At 39.8% G+C, this 19,910-nt stretch overlaps 1 protein-coding gene across 1 annotated transcript; it reads left to right on the forward strand.

Annotated features, from left to right (window-relative positions):
• The first annotated feature begins 14,430 nt into the window (after nt 1-14,430).
• LOC146523812 (zinc finger MYM-type protein 1-like) lies at nt 14,431-16,653 on the forward strand. The gene has a single exon (XM_085134265.1). It carries the CDS (start codon nt 15,186-15,188, stop codon nt 15,735-15,737), a length of 552 nt encoding a protein of 183 aa, XP_084990391.1. The 5' UTR covers nt 14,431-15,185; the 3' UTR covers nt 15,738-16,653.
• Nucleotides 16,654-19,910: the final 3,257 nt, after the last annotated feature.

A 19,910-nucleotide genomic window follows, 5' to 3' on the forward strand; every position in this document is an offset into this window, starting at 1 on the left:
TTAAATAAAATTTATTATTATTATTTATTTCTACAACACAACTCCCAAACACAAGCTAAACAACATAGTGTAGGAGTATAGGAGAACCCAAACAGCCACTCCTGAAAGCTCACATGGCACAACAGAGAAGAACCACCTCAACAGGACTGCGCCTAAAGTTAAAAGGGCACTATTTCAAGGATGTCATCAAGGTCCACCGTGAACAACCGCTATTGAATAGAGGTGGAAGCTTACAACACCACCTACAATGCAGTCAGTAGGCCACCTAATGGATGGGGCTCTTAATCCCTGGTGATGGTAATGACATTTTTTTTGTTTGTTTTTTTGCATTTTGGCTCATGTGATGACTCACATGATCAATAGCTGGTCAATGGACAAAAGACTCTTGGATGAGAGGTGAGTTAATTTCACAAACTTCGAGAACTCTAGTTCCCTTTTTTTTCAAGCTCTCTACACTAAAAAGACCTGCATGACTGAGAACCTACACAGACACATTGCACACGGAATTAAAAAAATCAAATAAAACGCACTCTACTCTGAATAGCATGCATTAATTAGTATCACCATGTAAAGAGCAGGATGAATTGTATGAATGAACAAACAGAATAACTGATATTGTTTTTCCAAGAAAGCTGAAACTCTTGCAGTTAATGTCCATGCATAAAGTGACACACTACATTGAACATGTAATGTATACAGCTCAGAATTTGGTATTGATCTGCCAAGAACTTACAGTTTGCAATTAATTCTAATAATTCAATTCAGTTCATTTTTATTTATATAGCGCCAAATCACAACAAAGGTCGCCTCAAGGCGCTTCATAGATACAGAGAAAAACCCAACAATCATATGACCCCCTATGACCAAGCACTTTGGCGACAGTGGGAAGGAAAAACTCCCTTTTAACAGGAAGAAACCTCCAGCAGAACCAGGCTCAGGGAGGGGCGGGGCCATCTGCTGCGACCGGTTGGGGTGAGAGAAGGAAGACAGGATAAAGACATGCTGTGGAAGAGAGACAGAGGTTAATAACAGATATGATTCAATGCAGAGAAGTCTATTAATACATAGTGAGTGAGAAAGGTGACTGGAAAGGAAAAACTCAATGCATCATGGGAATCCCCCGGCAGCCTACGTCTATTGCAGCATAACTAAGGGAGGATTCAGGGTCACCTGGTCCAGCCCTAACTATATGTTTTAGCAAAAAGGAAAGTTTTAAGCCTAATCTTAAAAGTAGAGATAGTGTCTGTCTCCCGAATCCAAACTGGAAGCTGGTTCCACAGAAGAGGGGCCTGAAAACTGAAGGCTCTCCCTCCCATTCTACTTTTAAATACTCTAGGAACAACAAGTAGGCCTGCAGAGCGAGAGCGAAGTGCTCTAATAGGGTGATATGGTACTACAAGGTCATTAAGATAAGATGGGGCCTGATTATTTAAGACCTTGTATGTGAGGAGCAGGATTTTGAATTCAATTCTGGATTTAACAGGAAGCCAATGAAGGGAAGCCAAAACAGGAGAAATATGCTCTCTCTTTCTAGTCCCTGTCAGTACTCTTGCTGCAGCATTTTGGATTAGCTGAAGGCTTTTCAGTGAGTTTTTTGGACATCCTGATAATAATGAATTGCAGTAGTCCAGCCTGGAAGTAATAAATGCATGAAATAGTTTTTCAGCGTCACTCTGAGACAGGATATTTCTAATTTTAGAGATGTTGCGCAAATGGAAGAACGCAGTCTTACATATTTGTTTAATATGTGCGTTGAAGGACATATCCTGGTCAAAAATGACTCCAAGGTTCCTCACAGTGTTACTGGAGGCCAAGGTAATGCCATCCAGAGTAAGAATCTGGTTAGATACCATATTTCTAAGCTTTTCAGCGCCGAGTACAATAACCTCAGTTTTATCTGAATTAAGAAGCAGAAAGTTAGCAGCCATCCAGGTCTTTATGTCTTTAAGATATTCCTGCAGTTTAACTAATTGGTGTGTGTTATCTGGCTTCATGGACAGATAGAGCTGGGTGTCATCTGCATAGCAGTGAAAATTTATGCTATGGTTCTAATGATGCTGCCTATGGGAAGCATGTATAATGTAAACAGAATTGGTCCTAGCACCGAACCCTGTGGAACTCCATAATTAACCTCAGTGTATGAAGAGGACTCTCCATTTACATGCACAAACTGGAGTCTATTAGATAGATACAGTGTTGGGACTAACGCGTTATTAAGTAACGCGTTACAGTAACTACGTTATTATTGTGGTAACGAGAACGGTAACTAGTTATTATGCCAAAATCAGGAACGCGTTAGTCGTTACTGGGATTTAGATAGGGTCGTTACTCGTTACTTTGTGTGGTGGCTATCGCGGAGCTTCCACAGATTCTGTAACATTAGCAAGTGGTGGAGGCAGCAGGTGGAGGAGGGAAAGGGGACGCAGAAGGAAAAGAGACCTGAGGCGGCCGCCGGTCCAAGTGTGAACTGAACTTCAGGTAAGAAGTTATGACCTGCAGTCTATCTGGGTCAGATATAAACCAAGTTTAGGTGTAGTTTATTTTCGTTATTCTGACTTTTTCCGTACTGCGTACTAGCTAGCATGACGGAGTTTCTATACAGCTGGGTGGGTGCTATGAAGTTAATGATGTTGAACTTTATTTTGTTCATAAGTTATTAGAGTTGCCAACCGTCTGATATTCAGAGAAAATATTACGCGTTTCTTATTGAGGTGAAAAGGAACAGTTTGTCCCGTAATTCAGCTACAATGAAAAAGACACAAAGCTGGAGTTATTCTGTCTTTGCTGCACAGCTGCCTCTTCTTCTCTCATTCTCCCCCCCTCCCTCTCCCGTTTCTACTTCAATCATGAAAACTCATCAATGATCAGCTGATCGGCTTTTCTCTCTTGTTTGTTTATCGCCCACTTTGCGCCAGAAACAGGAAACCAGCCGATGTGCGTTAAACAACAGCAGCACGTTTAAGCTTGATCAGCTGTTGTTAGAATTTATTTAATAATATTTTCTAGTATCAGCTGATGTTTGCTGGAGCCACAGCTGCAAAAAAGCTGCTGGTCATGATATCGGTTTGGTTATCTGGTGAGAGGGAAACATGAAGATGAAACCAGGAGATGTCCTTACTGAATCATCAGAGCTGAACAGGTGATGGAGAAACAGGTTTACCTTTTAGGTGACATAAATGAGTTGAAGGGAAGTTATGAACTGTTTCTGAGAGACAGATAACCCCAGGATCCTTTTTTAGGTAGCTGACAGCTGGTAACTGTGCAGGTGCGGATCTAGCTAAGTTTTGCCAGGGGGGCCAGGTAGGGCATTAACAAGGAGACGGGGGCACAAAGAAATACTTTTCTTTCTTATTCTCATTTAAAATGTCTAGCTTTTAAAAAACAATTATCTGAATCTTACAACAAAGGATTGATAGATTGATGCATATATACCATCAGAACAGTGTACATCACTGTCACAACAGCGTTTGTTTTCATTCAAAGGCTTTATGATTTTTCCTATAATGGCCAGTCTCTAGCCAAAATGCCCGGGCCGATTTTTTGTCCCAGTCCAGCCCTGTATGCAGCTCATCTGCAGTCTGGTGTTACCTACATCTTCCTATTCAGAAGGCAGAATTTCTGAGTTCTGAGTACAATCAAAGCACCACGACTGCAGTTTTTGTGTTGGATGTAAAAGGCGCACATGACGCTGTGACATAGGCTAGAATCATGGCAGCAGTCAATGATGGTCCAGGCGTGGGATTTCACTCGTGGAAATATGCACATTATCTTTTCCTTTCTATTGGTAGGTGGCACAGTGCACTTGTGGCAAGTAAGCAAGCTAGAAGACTGGCAAAGTTATGGAAGCAACACATTAACAAGAGAATTCTGAGTAAAACCAAAGTTACTTTCCCTAGTAACTAGTTACTTTGAAAGTAACGAGTAACTTGAAGTAACTGAGTTACTTTTGATAGAAGTAACTAGTAATGTAACTAAGTTACTATTTTAAAGTAACTTACCCAACACTGGATAGATATGATACAAACCACTGCAGTGCAATACCTGTAATACCTACAGCATGTTCTAATCGCTCTAATAAGATATTATGGTCAACAGTATCGAATGCTGCACTAAGGTCAAGAAGGACAAGCACAGAGATGAGTCCACTGTCAGAGGCCATAAGAAGATCATTTGTAACCTTCACTAAAGCTGTTTCTGTGCTGTGATGAACTCTGAAACCTGACTGAAACTCTTCAAATAAACCATTCCTCTGCAGATGATCTGTTAGCTGTTTGACAACTACTCTTTCAAGGATTTTTGATATGAAAGGAAGGTTGGAGATTGGCCTATAATTAGCTAAGACTGCTGGGTCTAGAGATGGATTTTTGAGTAAAGGTTTAACTACAGCCAGCTTGAAGGCCTGTGGTACATAGCCGATTATTAGAGATAGGTTGATCATATTTAAGATCGAAGAATTAATTAATGGCAGGACTTCTTTGAGCAGTTTTGTAGGAATGGGGTCTAAAAGACACGTTGATGGTTTGGAGGAAGTAATTATTGAAGTTAACTCAGAAAGATCAATTGGAGAAAAAGAGTCTAACTTAACATCAATGGTACTAAGAGTAGCTGTAGATAATATTACATCTGTGGGATGATTATTGGTAATTTTTTCTCTAATGATAAAAATTTTATTTGTGAAGAAGTTCATGAAGTCATTACTAGTTAATGTTAAAGGGATGGTTGGCTCAAAAGAGCTCTGACTTTTTGTCAGCCTGGCTACACTGCTGAAGGGAAACCTGGGGTTGTTCTTATTTTCTTCAATCAGTGATGAATAGTAAGATGTTCTGGCTTTGCGGAGGGCTTTCTTATAAAGCAACAAACTATTTCTCCAGGCTAAATGATGATCCTCTAAATTTGTGACACGCCATTTCCTCTCCAGATTACGAGTCATCTGCTTTAGGGTACGTGTTTGAGAATTATACCACGGGGTCAGGTACTTCTGATTAGAGACCTTAGTTTTCACTGGAGCTACAGTATCCAGAGTCGTACGTAGTGAGGAGGTGACATTATTAACAAGATAATCGACCTCTGTTGGGTAGCATTCAGATAGCTGCTCTGCTCTGTGTTGGTTTAGGGCATTGACGATGATAACAGTGGGTGGATTATATTCTTAAACTTAGTTACAGCGCTTTCAGAAAGACATCTACTGTGATAAAGTCCACTCTCCACTGCTGTGTAATCAATTATTGTAAATGTAAATGTTATCAGGAAATGATCAGACAGGAGAGGGTTTTCAGGAAACACTGTTAAATGTTCAGTTTCTATGCCATATGTTAAAACAAGATCTAGAGTGTGATTAAAGTGGTGGGTGGGTTCTTTTACATTTTGAGAGAAACCAATTGAGTCTAACAACAGATTAAATGCCATGTTGAGGCTGTCATTTTTAGCATCTACATGGATGTTAAAATCACCCACAATAATTATTTTATCTGAGCTCAGAACTAAATCAGATATAAAGTCTGAGAAATCAGACAGAAACTCTGTGTAAGGCCCAGGTGGATGATAGATGATAACAAGTAAGACTGGTTTCTGAGTTTCACAGCTGGGGTGGACAATGTTAAGCATCAGGCTTTCAAATGAATTAAAAGTCTGTCTTGGTCTTTCATTAATTAATAGACTGGTGTGAAAAATTGCTGCCACACCGCCCCCTCGGCCTGTGCTTCGAGATTTCTGGTAGTTAGAATGACTTGGGGGTGTTGATTCATTTAAACTAACATAATCATCCAGCTGCAACCAGGTTTCTGTAAGGCAGAGTAAATCAATTTGTTGATCAATTATTAAGTCATGTACTAACAGAGACTTGGAGGAGAGAGACCTAATATTTAATAATCCACATTTCACTGTTTTACTCTTTGGTTCAGATGTGGATACTGTATTATTCTTTCTTTGTAATTGTTTATGTTTAAGTTGTTTGTTGCTGGTTTTTAGTTTGTTTTTTGTCTTTTTGGAAGATGGGTTTTTAGGGGGGTAGCAGGAGGAGAGAAGCTGCAGAGAGGCATGTAAGACTGCAACTCTGCTTCCTGGTCCCAACTCTGGATAGTCATATTTTGGGGAGTTTAAAAAATTTGTCGATATTTCTAGAAATGAGAGCTGCTCCATCCAAAGTGGGATGGATGCCATCTCTCCTAACAAGACCAGGTTTCCTCCAGAAGGTTTGCCAATTATCTATGAAGCCCACATCGTTTCTGGGACACCACTCAGACAGCCAGCAATTTAAGGAGAACATGCGGCTAAACATGTCACTCCTGGTCTGATTGGGGAGGGGACCAGAGAAAACTACAGAGTCCGACACTGTTTTGGCAAAGTTGCACACCGATTCAATATTGATTTTAGTGACCTCCGATTGGCGTAACCGGGTGTCATTACTGCCGATGTGAATTATGATTTTACTGAATTTACGTTTACCCTTAGCCAGCAGTTTTAAATTTCCTTCAATGTCGCCTGCTCTGGCCCCTGGAAGACAATTGACTATGGTTGCCGGTGTCTCTAGCTTCACATGTCTGAGAACAGAATCACCAATTACCAGAGTTTGACCCCCGGCGGGTGTGTCGCCGAGTGGGGAAAAACGGTTAGACACATGAACGGGTTGGTGGTGTACCTGGGGCTTCTGTTTAGGACTATGCTTCCTCCTCACGGTCACCCAGCCGCCCTCTTTCCCCAGCTGCTTGGGGTCTGCCGGGGAACAGCTGGCGGGGCCTATGCTATCTTCGGCTGCACCAGCTACAGGGGCCTGGCTAGCTAAGGGTGAATGAAGGGTGCAAAGCCGAGTCTCCAATTCAGTAATCCTGGCCTCCAGAGCTGCAAATATGCTACATTTGTTACAGATGTCATTACTGCTAAAGGAGGCCGAGGAGTAACTAAACATCTGACACAATGAGCAAGAAAGTGCAGGAGGGACAAGTGAAGTAGCCATAATAATAATAATGGATTGGATTTATATAGCGCTTTTCAAGGCACCCAAAGCGCTTTACAATTCCACTATTCATTCACTCTCACATTCACACACTGGTGGAGGCAAGCTACGGTTGTAGCCACAGCTGCCCTGGGGCAGACTGACAGAAGCGAGGCTGCCATATCGCGCCATCGGCCCCTCTGGCCAACACCAGTAGGCGGTAGGTGAAGTGTCTTGCCCAAGGACACAACGACCAGGACAGAGAGCCCGGGGATCGAACCGGCGACCTTCCGGTTACAGATATGCTTCCCAACCCCCTGAGCCACGGTCGCCCAACGAGTCGGCTACGAGCTAAGCTAAGCTGGCAAAACAGTACAGAGACAGTGAGTGAATACTTTGGCTATAAATTAGGTAGTAAGTACACAGAAAGTGTGCTTCGGATGAAGCACGTGAAGATTATACTCTGAAAAAAGAATGTATTTAAAAGTTGTTAATTAAATTGCTAAGCAAATAAGGTACTCAGAAACACCACTGTGTTTGAGCAGGAACAGGAAGTGATACTCTACTGCAGAGCGAGCGAACACCAAGTGTTCCCATAACAATCCCAACCTTCAGCACATGGGAAAAAGACAAAGATTATGGGCTCAAATTGTGGTCATAAATGTTTTGTACTTGTAAATCAGTTTTGTATGTGTAAAAATAATTTGTGTGTGCGTAAAAAAGATTTGGATGTGTAAGAAGAACTTGTATGTGCGTAAAAAATAATTTGTGTGTGTGTAAAAAAGATTTGTGTGTGGATTTAGCCAAAAAATACGTGTGAAACTCTGCACTCAAGTTTCAAGTTATAAGTACAAATTTTGACCCTATTTTTCTTCCTTTCATCTGATTGACCAATGTCATGTCAATCACAAATTTAACAATCCAATCAGAGGAAATGAAATGACACTAGTGGGGATAGTTACAATGCTTTCTTTGTTATGAATCAGCGATACATGTTTTTACCCCTCAAGGACCTGCAGTTCAAAAAAGCACCCCTCCAACAGCCAAACCCATCTGTTCTCTGATTGGATAGTTAAATTGACATGACATTGGCCAGTCAGATGAAAGGAAGAAAAATAGGGTCAAAATTCATACTTGTAACTTGAAACTTGAGTGCAGAGTTTCACACGTAAGTCCACACACAAATCTTTTTTACGCACACAAATTCTTTTTACTGATTTACAGTAAAAACTGATTTACAAGTACAAAATATTTATGACCACAATTTGAGCCCATAAATATGAGGACCCAAAAGCAAACTAATTGGACAGAGTTCATAAACAAAATGAAACAAGATAAAAAAAAAGAAAAGAAAAACGTCCAAGTAGCAAGCGATAAAGTCTATAGATCAAAAAGACAAAACGTGACAGCGAACAAACAGCACTATGAAACTGAGAACAAAGGCAAACAAACTGGTACACACAGAGACGTGAATTGGGGACCTAAACACGGAAAAGTGAATATGAATTAGAACTTTAATCTTAACAAAAAACAGACTGCAATAAAAAATAACACAGTTAAACGTAAAACTGGGAATAACCATAAAGGAATCAAGCAGGAAATAACTGCTATAATGCAAAAAAAATCTAAAAAAAAGCTCCAAACATCAAAAATAGAAGAACCCAACAATAAATTCAAAGTCTAAAACTTGGGCACAGAACCCAGTGTCCATGACATTTGATTCCAGTTAATTCCATGCAATATGGACATCTTGGATTATGTGCCAATATTTCTGACTGCAGAAAAGGACTAAATGATTGTTGCATGTGTATATAGTACATTATTGGAGGAAATACATATGTCTTTGGAGTTGTGTCAGAAAAGGCTGCCCAACATCAAAATTCTGCCAACCCAAACATGAGGCACTACCTGCTGTGGTGACCTCTTGTGAATAATTGAGCAGCTAAAAGTCATTTAAATGTAGTATATCTGCATTTAAGACTGTTGAATTCTAAGATTCCCTTCATCTAATTAGTATGTTAATGAATGTTATTGGGCCAAATCAGTGCACTCTCAGAAGTAGAGGTAAAAGTCTATTTCTTTCCCAATTACTGGACCTCATGGTCATTTTTAGCACATTTCACAAACAGTAAAAGGTCTGTATTTGCACAGATTCTTCAAGTTTTTAAGATGCAATATTAGAAGATATTTTCATTTTGTATTTGGATGGAAAAAAAGTAAAATGTGAATTTTCTTCTTACATTTTAAGATATGGTGTGGGCCTGAGATGTTCCGAGAGAGATGGAGTCTAAGGCTACGTCCACACGTACACGGGTATTTTTGAAAACGAAGATTTTCCGTTTTTGTTTAGAAAAAAAATCCCGTCCACACAAAAGCCAAAAACGAAGGAAAAATGCTGCTAGGAACATGCCAAAGCAGCAGGTGGCGCTATATTCCTATCTGTAGCAGAACTGAGTCGTATGTGTGGAGGGACAGTAACTGTGTGTGTATATGTAAGCATTTAAACACTGCAGAGAGTAAAATTAACAGTAATGTATTTTGTCTACGTCCACCATTGTAGAAATTCATTTCACCGAAACAATAACGTGGCGCACAGTGTGACATCAAAAAATGTGCACACCTTAGACGCTGCATTTTCTCCGTTTACCTCATCCACATGTAAACGCAAAAACTGAGTTTTTGAAAATATCCACCCTGGCAGGAGTTTTTAAAAATCTCAGTTTTCAGTGACCGAAAACGCCGTTTACGTGTGGACGAAAGGCGCAAACGCATAGAAAAATCTGCGTTTTCAAAAATACCCGGGTACATGTGGACATAGCCTAAGACCCGACCTGACACATAGACAAACAGGCACACACAGACACAAACGCTTATGCACACAGTCCAAACACGAGTGCTGAGTATAGAAATACTCAGCACTCGCCCAACATGGAGACAAACAGAAATGAACACTGTACACACACTTACAGGGCAATTGGCCCCAGACTAAGGAGATGGTTCCCTTTACTCTGGGGTGGAGATAAGCAGACTGGCCCCGGGTCTTTAACATTCCTGCAGTTTAAGTAATTGGTGTGTGTCATTTGGCTTTGAATAATATTGCCTACAGGAAACGGAATTTGTCCTAACACAGAATGCTGTGTTATAGTGATGGGATTTCCGGCTCTTTTTAGAGATCCGGCTCTTTCGGCTCGGCTCACTAAAAAGAGCCGGCTCTTTCGGCTCCGAACCGGCTCTTCAGGTTGTTTTGTTGCTTTAATTATTTAATCATTAACAATAATATAAAATTATGCAGAAAAGGAATTACTAATGTAAAAAAAGTGGTTTTATTTATATATGTTTATATATGGCCCCTAGAGACAAAGCACGTACAAACGCTAAAGCACGTACAAACTCCAAAACACATTTTTAGCGTTTACTGAACTTCCAAAACAGAGCTACCCAGATCACTTAAATTACACAATTGAAAACATGTGTGTATTGTTTGTGTATTTATAGACAAGCACTCATATTTATTCAAATAATTTAAAAAAAAAAGTTCATTTACCTGTTACTACCACACACCAAATCCGGTTGTTGATACTTCCTGGCTTGTGTAGCCACTAGGTAACAAAAGCTCAACACTGCGCCCTAGAAACCTGGAGCACTTCTGTTGTCTTTTGTACGTGTTTTGGAGTTTGTACGTGCTTCTGAGTTTTTACGTGTTTTGGAGTTTGTGCGTGCTTCTGAGTTTTTACGGTGTTTTGGAGTTTGTACGTGCTTCTGAGTTTTTACGTGTTTTGGAGTTTTTACGTGTTTTGGAGTTTGTACATGCTTAGGAGTTTGTATGTGTTTTGGAGTTTGTACGTGCTTTGTCTCTAAGGTCCACCATAAATATACTTTATTTATTCACTCCACATAAAATGTAATAAATAAATCATATAATACAAAAAACAACTATTTACATTTTAAACTTTTAACTATTTAAATTTTCAGCTTTTTCCTTTTAAACAAATTTAACGTGAAACAACACAAAACACTGAAAACCACAACACAATTAAATATAAATTAAAATATTAAAACAAAAAGAAGATGCACATTTTCTGTCATATGGGCCTGCATGATTTCTGAATCCTTTATCATCTGCAACTGAAAATAGTGGATGATTACTATACCTTTCTAATGTGATGTTGTTGTCCCTCCCTCTCTTTCTCTCTGGCTCTGTTCCTGTGCTACTGCTAGTGTAACTAACGCCCCTCCCCCCTCTGCCCAGCGCAAAGTACAGGCCGCGCATGCGGAGTTTAGCGGAAAAAAGGGCGAGAGAGAGGGTGAGAGAAAGAAAAAAAACAAAACAAAAAAAACCCTGGGAGCCGGCTCGCGTCGTTCACTTCAAAGAGTCGGCTCTAAGAGCCATTTCATTCGCGAACGACCCATCACTACTGTGGAACTCCACAATTAACTTTTGTGAACTGAGCAATAAATCAGATAAAAAAATCTGAGACACTAGATAAAAACTCTAAGAAAGGGCCAGATGGATTATAGATGACCACAAATACCAGGGACTTCTGTTTATGGCTACACTTCTCCCTCACCATCACCCAGCCTGCCTGTTTTTTTCCAAATGCTTGGGGCAACGTGTTGGGGGAAAGCTCACGGTAGCTCATGCTACCTTTGGCCGGACTGATTACAGGTCTCCATTTCACTAATCCTGGCCTCCAGAGCTGTAAACAGGCTACATCTACTACAAGTATCTTTAGTAGTAAAGGAGGCTGAGGCTGAACTAAACAATTGACGCGCTGAGCAGGAAAATGTGGGACAGACAGGTAAAAAAGCCATGGTGCTAGTGACTTGGCTATGAGCTAAGCTAAGCTAGCAATTCCCAAAAGACAAAAAGAATGAATATTATGAATGTAATTAGCAGGAAAATGTAAGTTCTTATCTAAAGGGTTTTAGTGAACAAAACACCACTGTGTCTCATTGGAAAAGAGAGTGGAATAGTGGCAAAAAACATACCTTTTCCTTTTAAAAGACATATTTTTCTAACTTTAAGGTGCAGAATTGTTGCCAAAGTTTTAAGATTGGTCTTGAGTTTAAAAACACAAAAAAACGAATATTCTTTGTCAAGCTTAGAATAGTGTTCTGACCCAGCAAGCCATTGTTCCTTTAAAGGTACAATAAGGTAACATATTTTCTGAGAGTGCAGTGTGTTTGGGATATAACTGAGGATTTATTATAATTCCCAGTATCGCCAGCACCTTTACCTTACTATTCAGTTTGGGATTCATTGGTATAAAACCTTCCATTCCTCAGATTCCCCAAATCATATTGAAGAGACGGCACACGTCATACCAATATGATATGTGCCATCAAATGTAATGGAATCTATTTATTTCCCCCCCACACAATAAAAAATGTCACACAGAGAGTTGCTTTTTCTTCCTGCCAAAAATACTCCCTGCCTATATTGGATAATTTCCGCAGGATGTCATGCCACTGAATTCCCAGACCAGCTTGCTATTATCGGGGGTTTGAGTGCTGGACGGATCGGAAGGAAACGCTTCATCAAATGTGACCCACTTAGCTCCTGGAGAGGCACCAAAGGACCACCATGGCAATTATTTAAACCTCTGCTTTATTATTCATAATTAGCAGACACTGTACAAAGTCTGAATGTGTGTGTGTATGTGTGAGAGTCTGTGTGTCTGATAAAGCCCTCTTGATAACATGCCACCTCTATGCAGGAAAAATAATAGAGCAGAACAATTTGTGTGCATAGCTGAGAGTAAAAAAAAAGAAGTGTGTGCACATTTTTAATGTTGGACACAAATGTGTAGACTTGTTGAGTTAAATGCATTAGGAGACGAGGTTTGGTTTTTATTCATAATAAAGTTTTGAAAAATATTAACCTGTTTATGTTACAGAGTGACATATCATGAGTGAATGTATTTATATCACTAATATTGTAATAACACTGTTTAAAACATAAAATATATAGTGTATAATAGAGTTGTAAAAAAACCTGCTACTTAGTTTTATTTACTTTATTTTATTATTTAGTGTAACTCCCCAAGTAGCCTTATATGACTAATTTCTCAAATCTGGTGGTATTTTTTAAAATTACTTTGTGTCACAACACATAAGTTGACTCAGTCAAACAGCCTAAAAAAAGATCATTTACAAGAAGAGTAAAATATGCTTTCTAAATTTCAGTTCATAATTTCTATGTGTCCCTTTTGTAAACATATACACTACCAGTGAAAAGTTTGGACACAACTTCTCATTTAATAGTTTTTCTTTAGTTTTACTACTTTCTACATTGTAGATACATACTGAACACTTTAAATACATGAACCAAGATATAATGAATTATGTACCAAATTGAAAATTGAACTCTGAATGTGTTTTATATTTTAGATTCCTGAAAGGAGCCACCCTTTGCTTTGTTGACAGTGCTACAAACCCTTGGCCTTCTCTTTATGAGCTTCATGATGTTGTCACCTGAAATGGTTTCACTTCACAGGTGGGCCTCATCAGGGTGGAATTTCTTGCCTTCTTCATGGGGTTGGGACTATCAGTTGTGTTGTGCAGAAGTCAGGTTGGTACACAGCTGACAGTCGTATTTGACCACTGTTAGAATTCATATTATGGCAAGAACCAATCAGGTAAGTAAAGAGAGACCTCAGTCCATCATTACTTTAAGACAGTGGCGTCGTTAGGCTTATTTTAGGGGTGCTGAAGCCTCCCTAAAATATTCTTAAGCCCTTTTTTTTTTTTTAACTTATTCGATTTATTTTATTTTTTTTACAGAACTTGCAGACGAATTCAATATAAAGATGCAGGAATATGAGTTTAAAGAAATAATAATATAAACCTTTCACTATTCACATAAATATGACCATAACTCGGTTGGTCCCCTTCACTTTACACTGTTAAGGTAGCGTCAGTGCTTCATTATCCAATCCGTTCCAGTTGTTCACAGGGGACATCCACATTACTGAAAATCCAGTCCTCGTTTTCACTGCTACTTTACACTCCGCTTGTATACACCTGCGGACACACTAGCGTACATACTAGCGTACATGCGGCAAACAGCAAGAAATCATGGATATACGCAAGTTTTTCAAGAAAGTAAGTCTTCATCACTGGCTGGTAGTAACAATTAGCTCCAGCTAACAGCAGAGAGTCCCATGTAATTAATGAACCAGGTGCTCCCAAATAAAAACCTGGCTAGCGCACTAAGTTAAATTGTTAGCATAATGTTAATTTCTGTCACTCGTTTTACCTCTGAAAAATTGAGCTGAGCTCATTCAGGTATGGTTATCATCAGTGGAAATACTAATAATCACTCCTCCATCCCCATTAACCTGTAGGAGTCAGGGCAGAGGAGCACAGAGAGTGAGAGGGGAGAGACCTCTACTGGAGAGTTGAGTCAAAGATTTCACAGGATGGGGTAATTTGTGATGCAGACAGTCTGATTAGAATTTTGTGGAACTCAATATGTATATGAAATATTTCACTCACGGTACAACACATAAGACCTGTTTAACTTGAGCTTTTATTTAGGAGAGTCAAGGTTAGAAAGTGGAGAGAGCAAAGATATATATATATATATATAAGACAAATTAGCCTCACTCACATATTTTTGAGGGTTCTATTTTAATATTACTTCAATTCAAGTAATTTAGTAATATTTTTCAGGGCTTTAAATTGCAACCATTTTAGTCACATGCGAGCTCAAAATGTAATGTTTGTAACTTCAAAATATTTGGGAGCAACAAATTATTGTGGCGTGTGAGCAGAAGTCATAATATTAGCAATTTACATTACAATTCTGTATGTTTTAATGTATCTTGAAGGATGAGGCAGAAGGAGAAAAAAAGGTCAACAGGCAAGTTCAAGTCAGAGAGAGCAAGGAGAGACATAGGAGCTGCAGAGGAAGATCAAGTTATTACAGAGAGAGGAGAGCAAACAGGCCAAGAGAGGGAAAATGATGAAGCAGCTGCAGCAACTCATTCTACTACAAGGTTTGATTTAGGTGACAAAGACACAGGGCCCAGACAGGTAAAGCTGAAGAGCTATCCACATGATACTTTTGGTACACAGAAGCGAGCATTTAACCACAGCTGGTTTGAAAAGCACAACTGGTTAGAATATTCAGTCAACCAGAATGCAGCTTTCTGCTTCCCATGTAGAGTGTTTGGCAAAAACATCAAACATGATTGTTTGGTCAGTAGCGGTTGCAAGAACTGGAAGAAAGCTTTAGTCATCTTTGGCAAGCATGATGGCACAAACACATGACAGTGTTGTTACATGGAAAAGCTACCAGGGAACTAGCAAACAGGGAAACGTTGCACAGATGATAGCAACTGCAAATGTGAGTGAGATAGTCAAAAGAAGGGAGTATCTCAGACAAATTGTTGCAGTAACCTCTATGTTAGGGAGACAGGGACTCTCTTTTCGTTGCCATGATGAAGGTGAAGACAGCCCAAACAGAGGGAATTTTCTTGCGTGCATAGAGCTTTTGAAGGAGTTTGATCCTTTTCTTCAAAAACATAATCCCCAAAAATGCACAGTATATCTCACCAACACCCAGAATGACATGATTGACTGTTGTGCCCAGGAGGTTACTACTGTCATTGTATCTGAAATGACAAAGTCTAAAGTCTATTCCATCATGGCAGATGAGGCAAGGGATGAAAAGGCAGAGCAGTTAGCTGTTTGTGTCAGGTACATGTCAGAGGGTGCAGTGAAGGAGCATTTCCTTGCACTTGCAGAGATAAAATCATTTGATGCCCAGTCCATTGAATTCAATTCAATTAAATTTATATAGCGCCAAATCACAACAAAAGTCGCCTCAAGGCGCTTCATAGATACAGAGAAAAGCCCAACAATCATATAACCCCCTATGAGCAAGCACTTTGGCGACAGTGGGAAGGAAAAACTCCCTTTTAACAGGAAGAAACCTCCGGCAGAACCAGGCTCAGGGAGGGGCGGCCATCTGCTGCGACCGGTTGGGGTGAGAGAAGGAAGACAGGATAAAAGACATGCTGTGGAAGAGAGACAGAGGTTAATAACAGGTATGATTCAATACAGAGAGGTCTATTAACACATAGTGAGTGAGAAAGGTGACTGGAAAGGAAAAACTCAATGCATCATGGGAATCCCCCGGCAGCCTACATCTATTGCAGCATAACTAAGGGAGGATTCAGGGTCACCTGGTCCAGCCCTAACTATATGCTTTAGCAAAAAGGAAAGTTTTAAGCCTAATCTTAAAAGTAGAGATAGTGTCTGTCTCCCGAATCCAAACTGGAAGCTGGTTCCACAGAAGAGGGGCCTGAAAACTGAAGGCTCTGCCTCCCATTCTACTTTTAAATACTCTAGGAACAACAAGTAGGCCTGCAGAGCGAGAGCGAAGTGCTCTAATAGGGTGATATGGTACTACAAGGTCATTAAGAAAAGATGGGGCCTGATTATTTAAGACCTTGTATGTGAGGAGCAGGATTTTGAATTCAATTCTGGATTTAACAGGAAGCCAATGAAGGGAAGCCAAAACAGGAGAAATATGCTCTCTCTTTCTAGTCCCTGTCAGTACTCTTGCTGCAGCATTTTGAATTAACTGAAGGCTTTTCAGTGAGTTTTTTGGACATCCTGATAATAATGAATTGCAGTAGTCCAGCCTGGAAGTAATAAATGCATGAACTAGTTTTTCAGCGTCACTCTGAGACAGGATATTTCTAATTTTAGAGATGGTTGCGCAAATGGAAGAACGCAGTCTTACATATTTGTTTAATATGTGCGTTGAAGGACATATCCTGGTCAAAAATGACTCCAAGGTTCCTCACAGTGTTACTGGAGGCCAAGGTAATGCCATCCAGAGTAAGAATCTGGTTAGATACCATATTTCTAAGCTTTTCAGTGCCGAGTACAATGACCTCAGTTTTATCTGAGTTAAGAAGCAGAAAGTTAGTGGCCATCCAAGTCTTTATGTCTTTAAAACATTCCTGCAGTTTAACTAATTGGTGTGTGTTATCTGGCTTCATGGACAGATAGAGCTGGGTGTCATCTGCATAGCAGTGAAAATGTATGCTATGTCTTCTAATGATGCTGCCTAGGGGAAGCATGTATAATGTAAACAGAATTGGTCCTAGCTAGGGATGGGTACCGGTATCCGGTGCCATCATGGCACCGGTTCTGACATAAACGGTAGTAACCAGACCGAAAAGCAGCGCGCATTTCGGTGCTTTATTTCGGTGCTTTTTTTTCCTGAGCTGTGATACACTTTCTTCTTCCTTACATTTCTATTGGTGGTTGGCAAACAACTGAAAGGTGCATTACCGCCACCAACTGGTATGGAATGATACACTTTAGATTCTAGCCAATCATTTTACGTTTCGAGGATAGTAGGCGGGTCCAGGTACGTACGTTCTTTTAGAGCAGAGCTACAGATTAAAAATGCCCAAGGCAAAGCGGTCAAAAGTCTGGCTGTACTTCACAGCAAAAGATGCAAACTCAGCAGCCTGCAACAAGTGCTTTAAGCTGATACTGTCAAAGGAGGTCACACTTTAAATCCGATGAACCTAGCCCTGCCAGTGTAGCAGAAATGATGATGGCAGCAGCAGCCGTTCTTCTCTGCGTGAGTAGCTTAATGTTGTTCGTGTGTAATTTACGTTGAGTAAGCTAACCGCGTTATTAAATTAATGCATGTAACGTGAACTAGCAAACACCATCATAGCTACATGCGGCTGTCTTCTTGTTTGATGTCAGATACCCCCTTCACCCTGGCCAAAAAGGCTAAAATGACCGAAGAAAAAGTGGAAAACAGTTAAACATGAGAGGTTTTTGGACAAAGTTTGTGTTTTTTCCATTGTTTAAGCACTGCTTCCAGCCCAGAGTGATACCATATATGCCCTATACCTGCAGAAAAGACTAACATTGTTATCTTTTTACAAAAAAACAGCTGAACATGAGAGGTTTTTGGACCAATTTTGTGTTTTCCATTCTTTAAGCACCGGTTTGGGCACCGTTTAAGCACCGGCACCGTTTCAAAAGTACCGGTTTGGCACCGGTATCGGATAAAACCTAAACGATACCCATCCCTAGTCCTAGCACTGAACCCTGTGGAACTCCATAATTAACCTTAGTGTGTGAAGAGGACTCTCCATTTACATGCACAAATTGGAGTCTATTAGATAGATATGATACAAACCACTGCAGTGCAATACCTGTAATACCTACAGCATGTTCTAATCGCTCTAATAGGATATTATGGTCAACAGTATCGAATGCTGCACTAAGGTCAAGAAGGACAAGCACAGAGATGAGTCCACTGTCAGAGGCCATAAGAAGATCATTTGTAACCTTCACTAAAGCTGTTTCTGTGCTGTGATGAACTCTGAAACCTGACTGAAACTCTTCAAATAAACCATTCCTCTGCAGATGATCTGTTAGCTGTTTGACAACTACTCTTTCAAGGATTTTTGATATGAAAGGAAGGTTGGAGATTGGCCTATAATTAGCTAAGACTGCTGGGTCTAGAGATGGCTTTTTGAGTAAAGGTTTAACTGCAGCCACCTTGAAGGCCTGTGGTACATAGCCGATTATTAGAGATAGGTTGAACATATATAAGATCGAAGAATTAATCAATGGCAGGACTTCTTTGAGCAGTTTTGTAGGAATGGGGTCTAAAAGACACGTTGATGGTTTGAAGGAAGTAATTATTGAAGTTAACTCAGAAAGATTGATTGGAGAAAAAGAGTCTAACTTAACATCAATGGTACTAAGAGTAGCTGTAGATAATATTACATCTGTGGGATGATTATTGGTAATTTTTTCTCTAATGATAAAAATTTTATTTGTGAAGAAGTTCATGAAGTCATCACTAGTTAACGTTAAAGGGATGGTTGGCTCAAAAGAGCTCTGACTTTTTGTCAGCCTGGCTACAGTGCTGAAGAGAAACCTGGGGTTGTTCTTATTTTCTTCAATCAGTGATGAATAGTAAGATGTTCTGGCTTTGCGGAGGGCTTTCTTATAAAGCAACAAACTATTTCTCCAGGCTAAATGATGATCCTCTAAATTTGTGACACGCCATTTCCTCTCCAGATTACGAGTCATCTGCTTTAGGGTACGTGTTTGAGAATTATACCACGGGGTCAGGTACTTCTGATTAGAGACCTTAGTTTTCACTGGAGCTACAGTATCCAGAGTCGTACGTAGTGAGGAGGTGAAATTATTAACAAGATAATCAACCTCTGTTGGGGTAGCGTTCAGATAGCTGCTCTGCTCTGTGTTGGTACAGGGCATTGACGATGATAACAGTGGCTGGATTATATTCTTAAACTTAGTTACAGCGCTTTCAGAAAGACATCTACTTTGATAAAGTCTACTCTCCACTGCTGCGTAATCAATTATTGTAAATGTAAATGTTATCAAGAAATGATCAGACAGGAGAGGGTTTTCAGGAAACACTGTTAAATGTTCAGTTTCTATGCCATATGTTAAAACAAGATCTAGAGTGTGATTAAAGTGGTGGGTGGGTTCTTTTACATTTTGAGAGAAACCAATTGAGTCTAACAACAGATTAAATGCCATGTTGAGGCTGTCATTTTTAGCATCAACATGGATGTTAAAATCACCCACAATAATTATTTTATCTGAGCTCAGAACTAAATCAGATATAAAGTCTGAGAAATCAGACAGAAACTCTGTGTAAGGCCCAGGTGGACGATAGATGATAACAAGTAAGACTGGTTTCTGAGTTTCACAGCTGGGGTGGACAATGTTAAGCATCAGGCTTTCAAATGAATTAAAAGTCTGTCTTGGTCTTTCATTAATTAATAGACTGGTGTGAAAAATTGCTGCCACACCGCCCCCTCGACCTGTGCTTCGAGATTTCTGGTAGTTAGAATGACTCGGGGGTGTTGATTCATTTAAACTAACATAATCATCCTGCTGCAACCAGGTTTCTGTAAGGCAGAGTAAATCAATTTGTTGATCAATTATTAAG

The sequence above is a fragment of the Neolamprologus multifasciatus genome, chromosome 2 (genome assembly GCF_963576455.1).
Source record: "Neolamprologus multifasciatus chromosome 2, fNeoMul1.2, whole genome shotgun sequence".
In the NCBI taxonomy this organism is placed as follows: Eukaryota; Metazoa; Chordata; class Actinopteri; order Cichliformes; family Cichlidae; genus Neolamprologus; species Neolamprologus multifasciatus.

Bases quoted from the DNA above. Each gene is read 5' to 3' on its own strand.
- LOC146523812 (XM_085134265.1), top strand. From the start codon at position 15,186: ATGATGGCACAAACACATGACAGTGTTGTTACATGGAAAAGCTACCAG.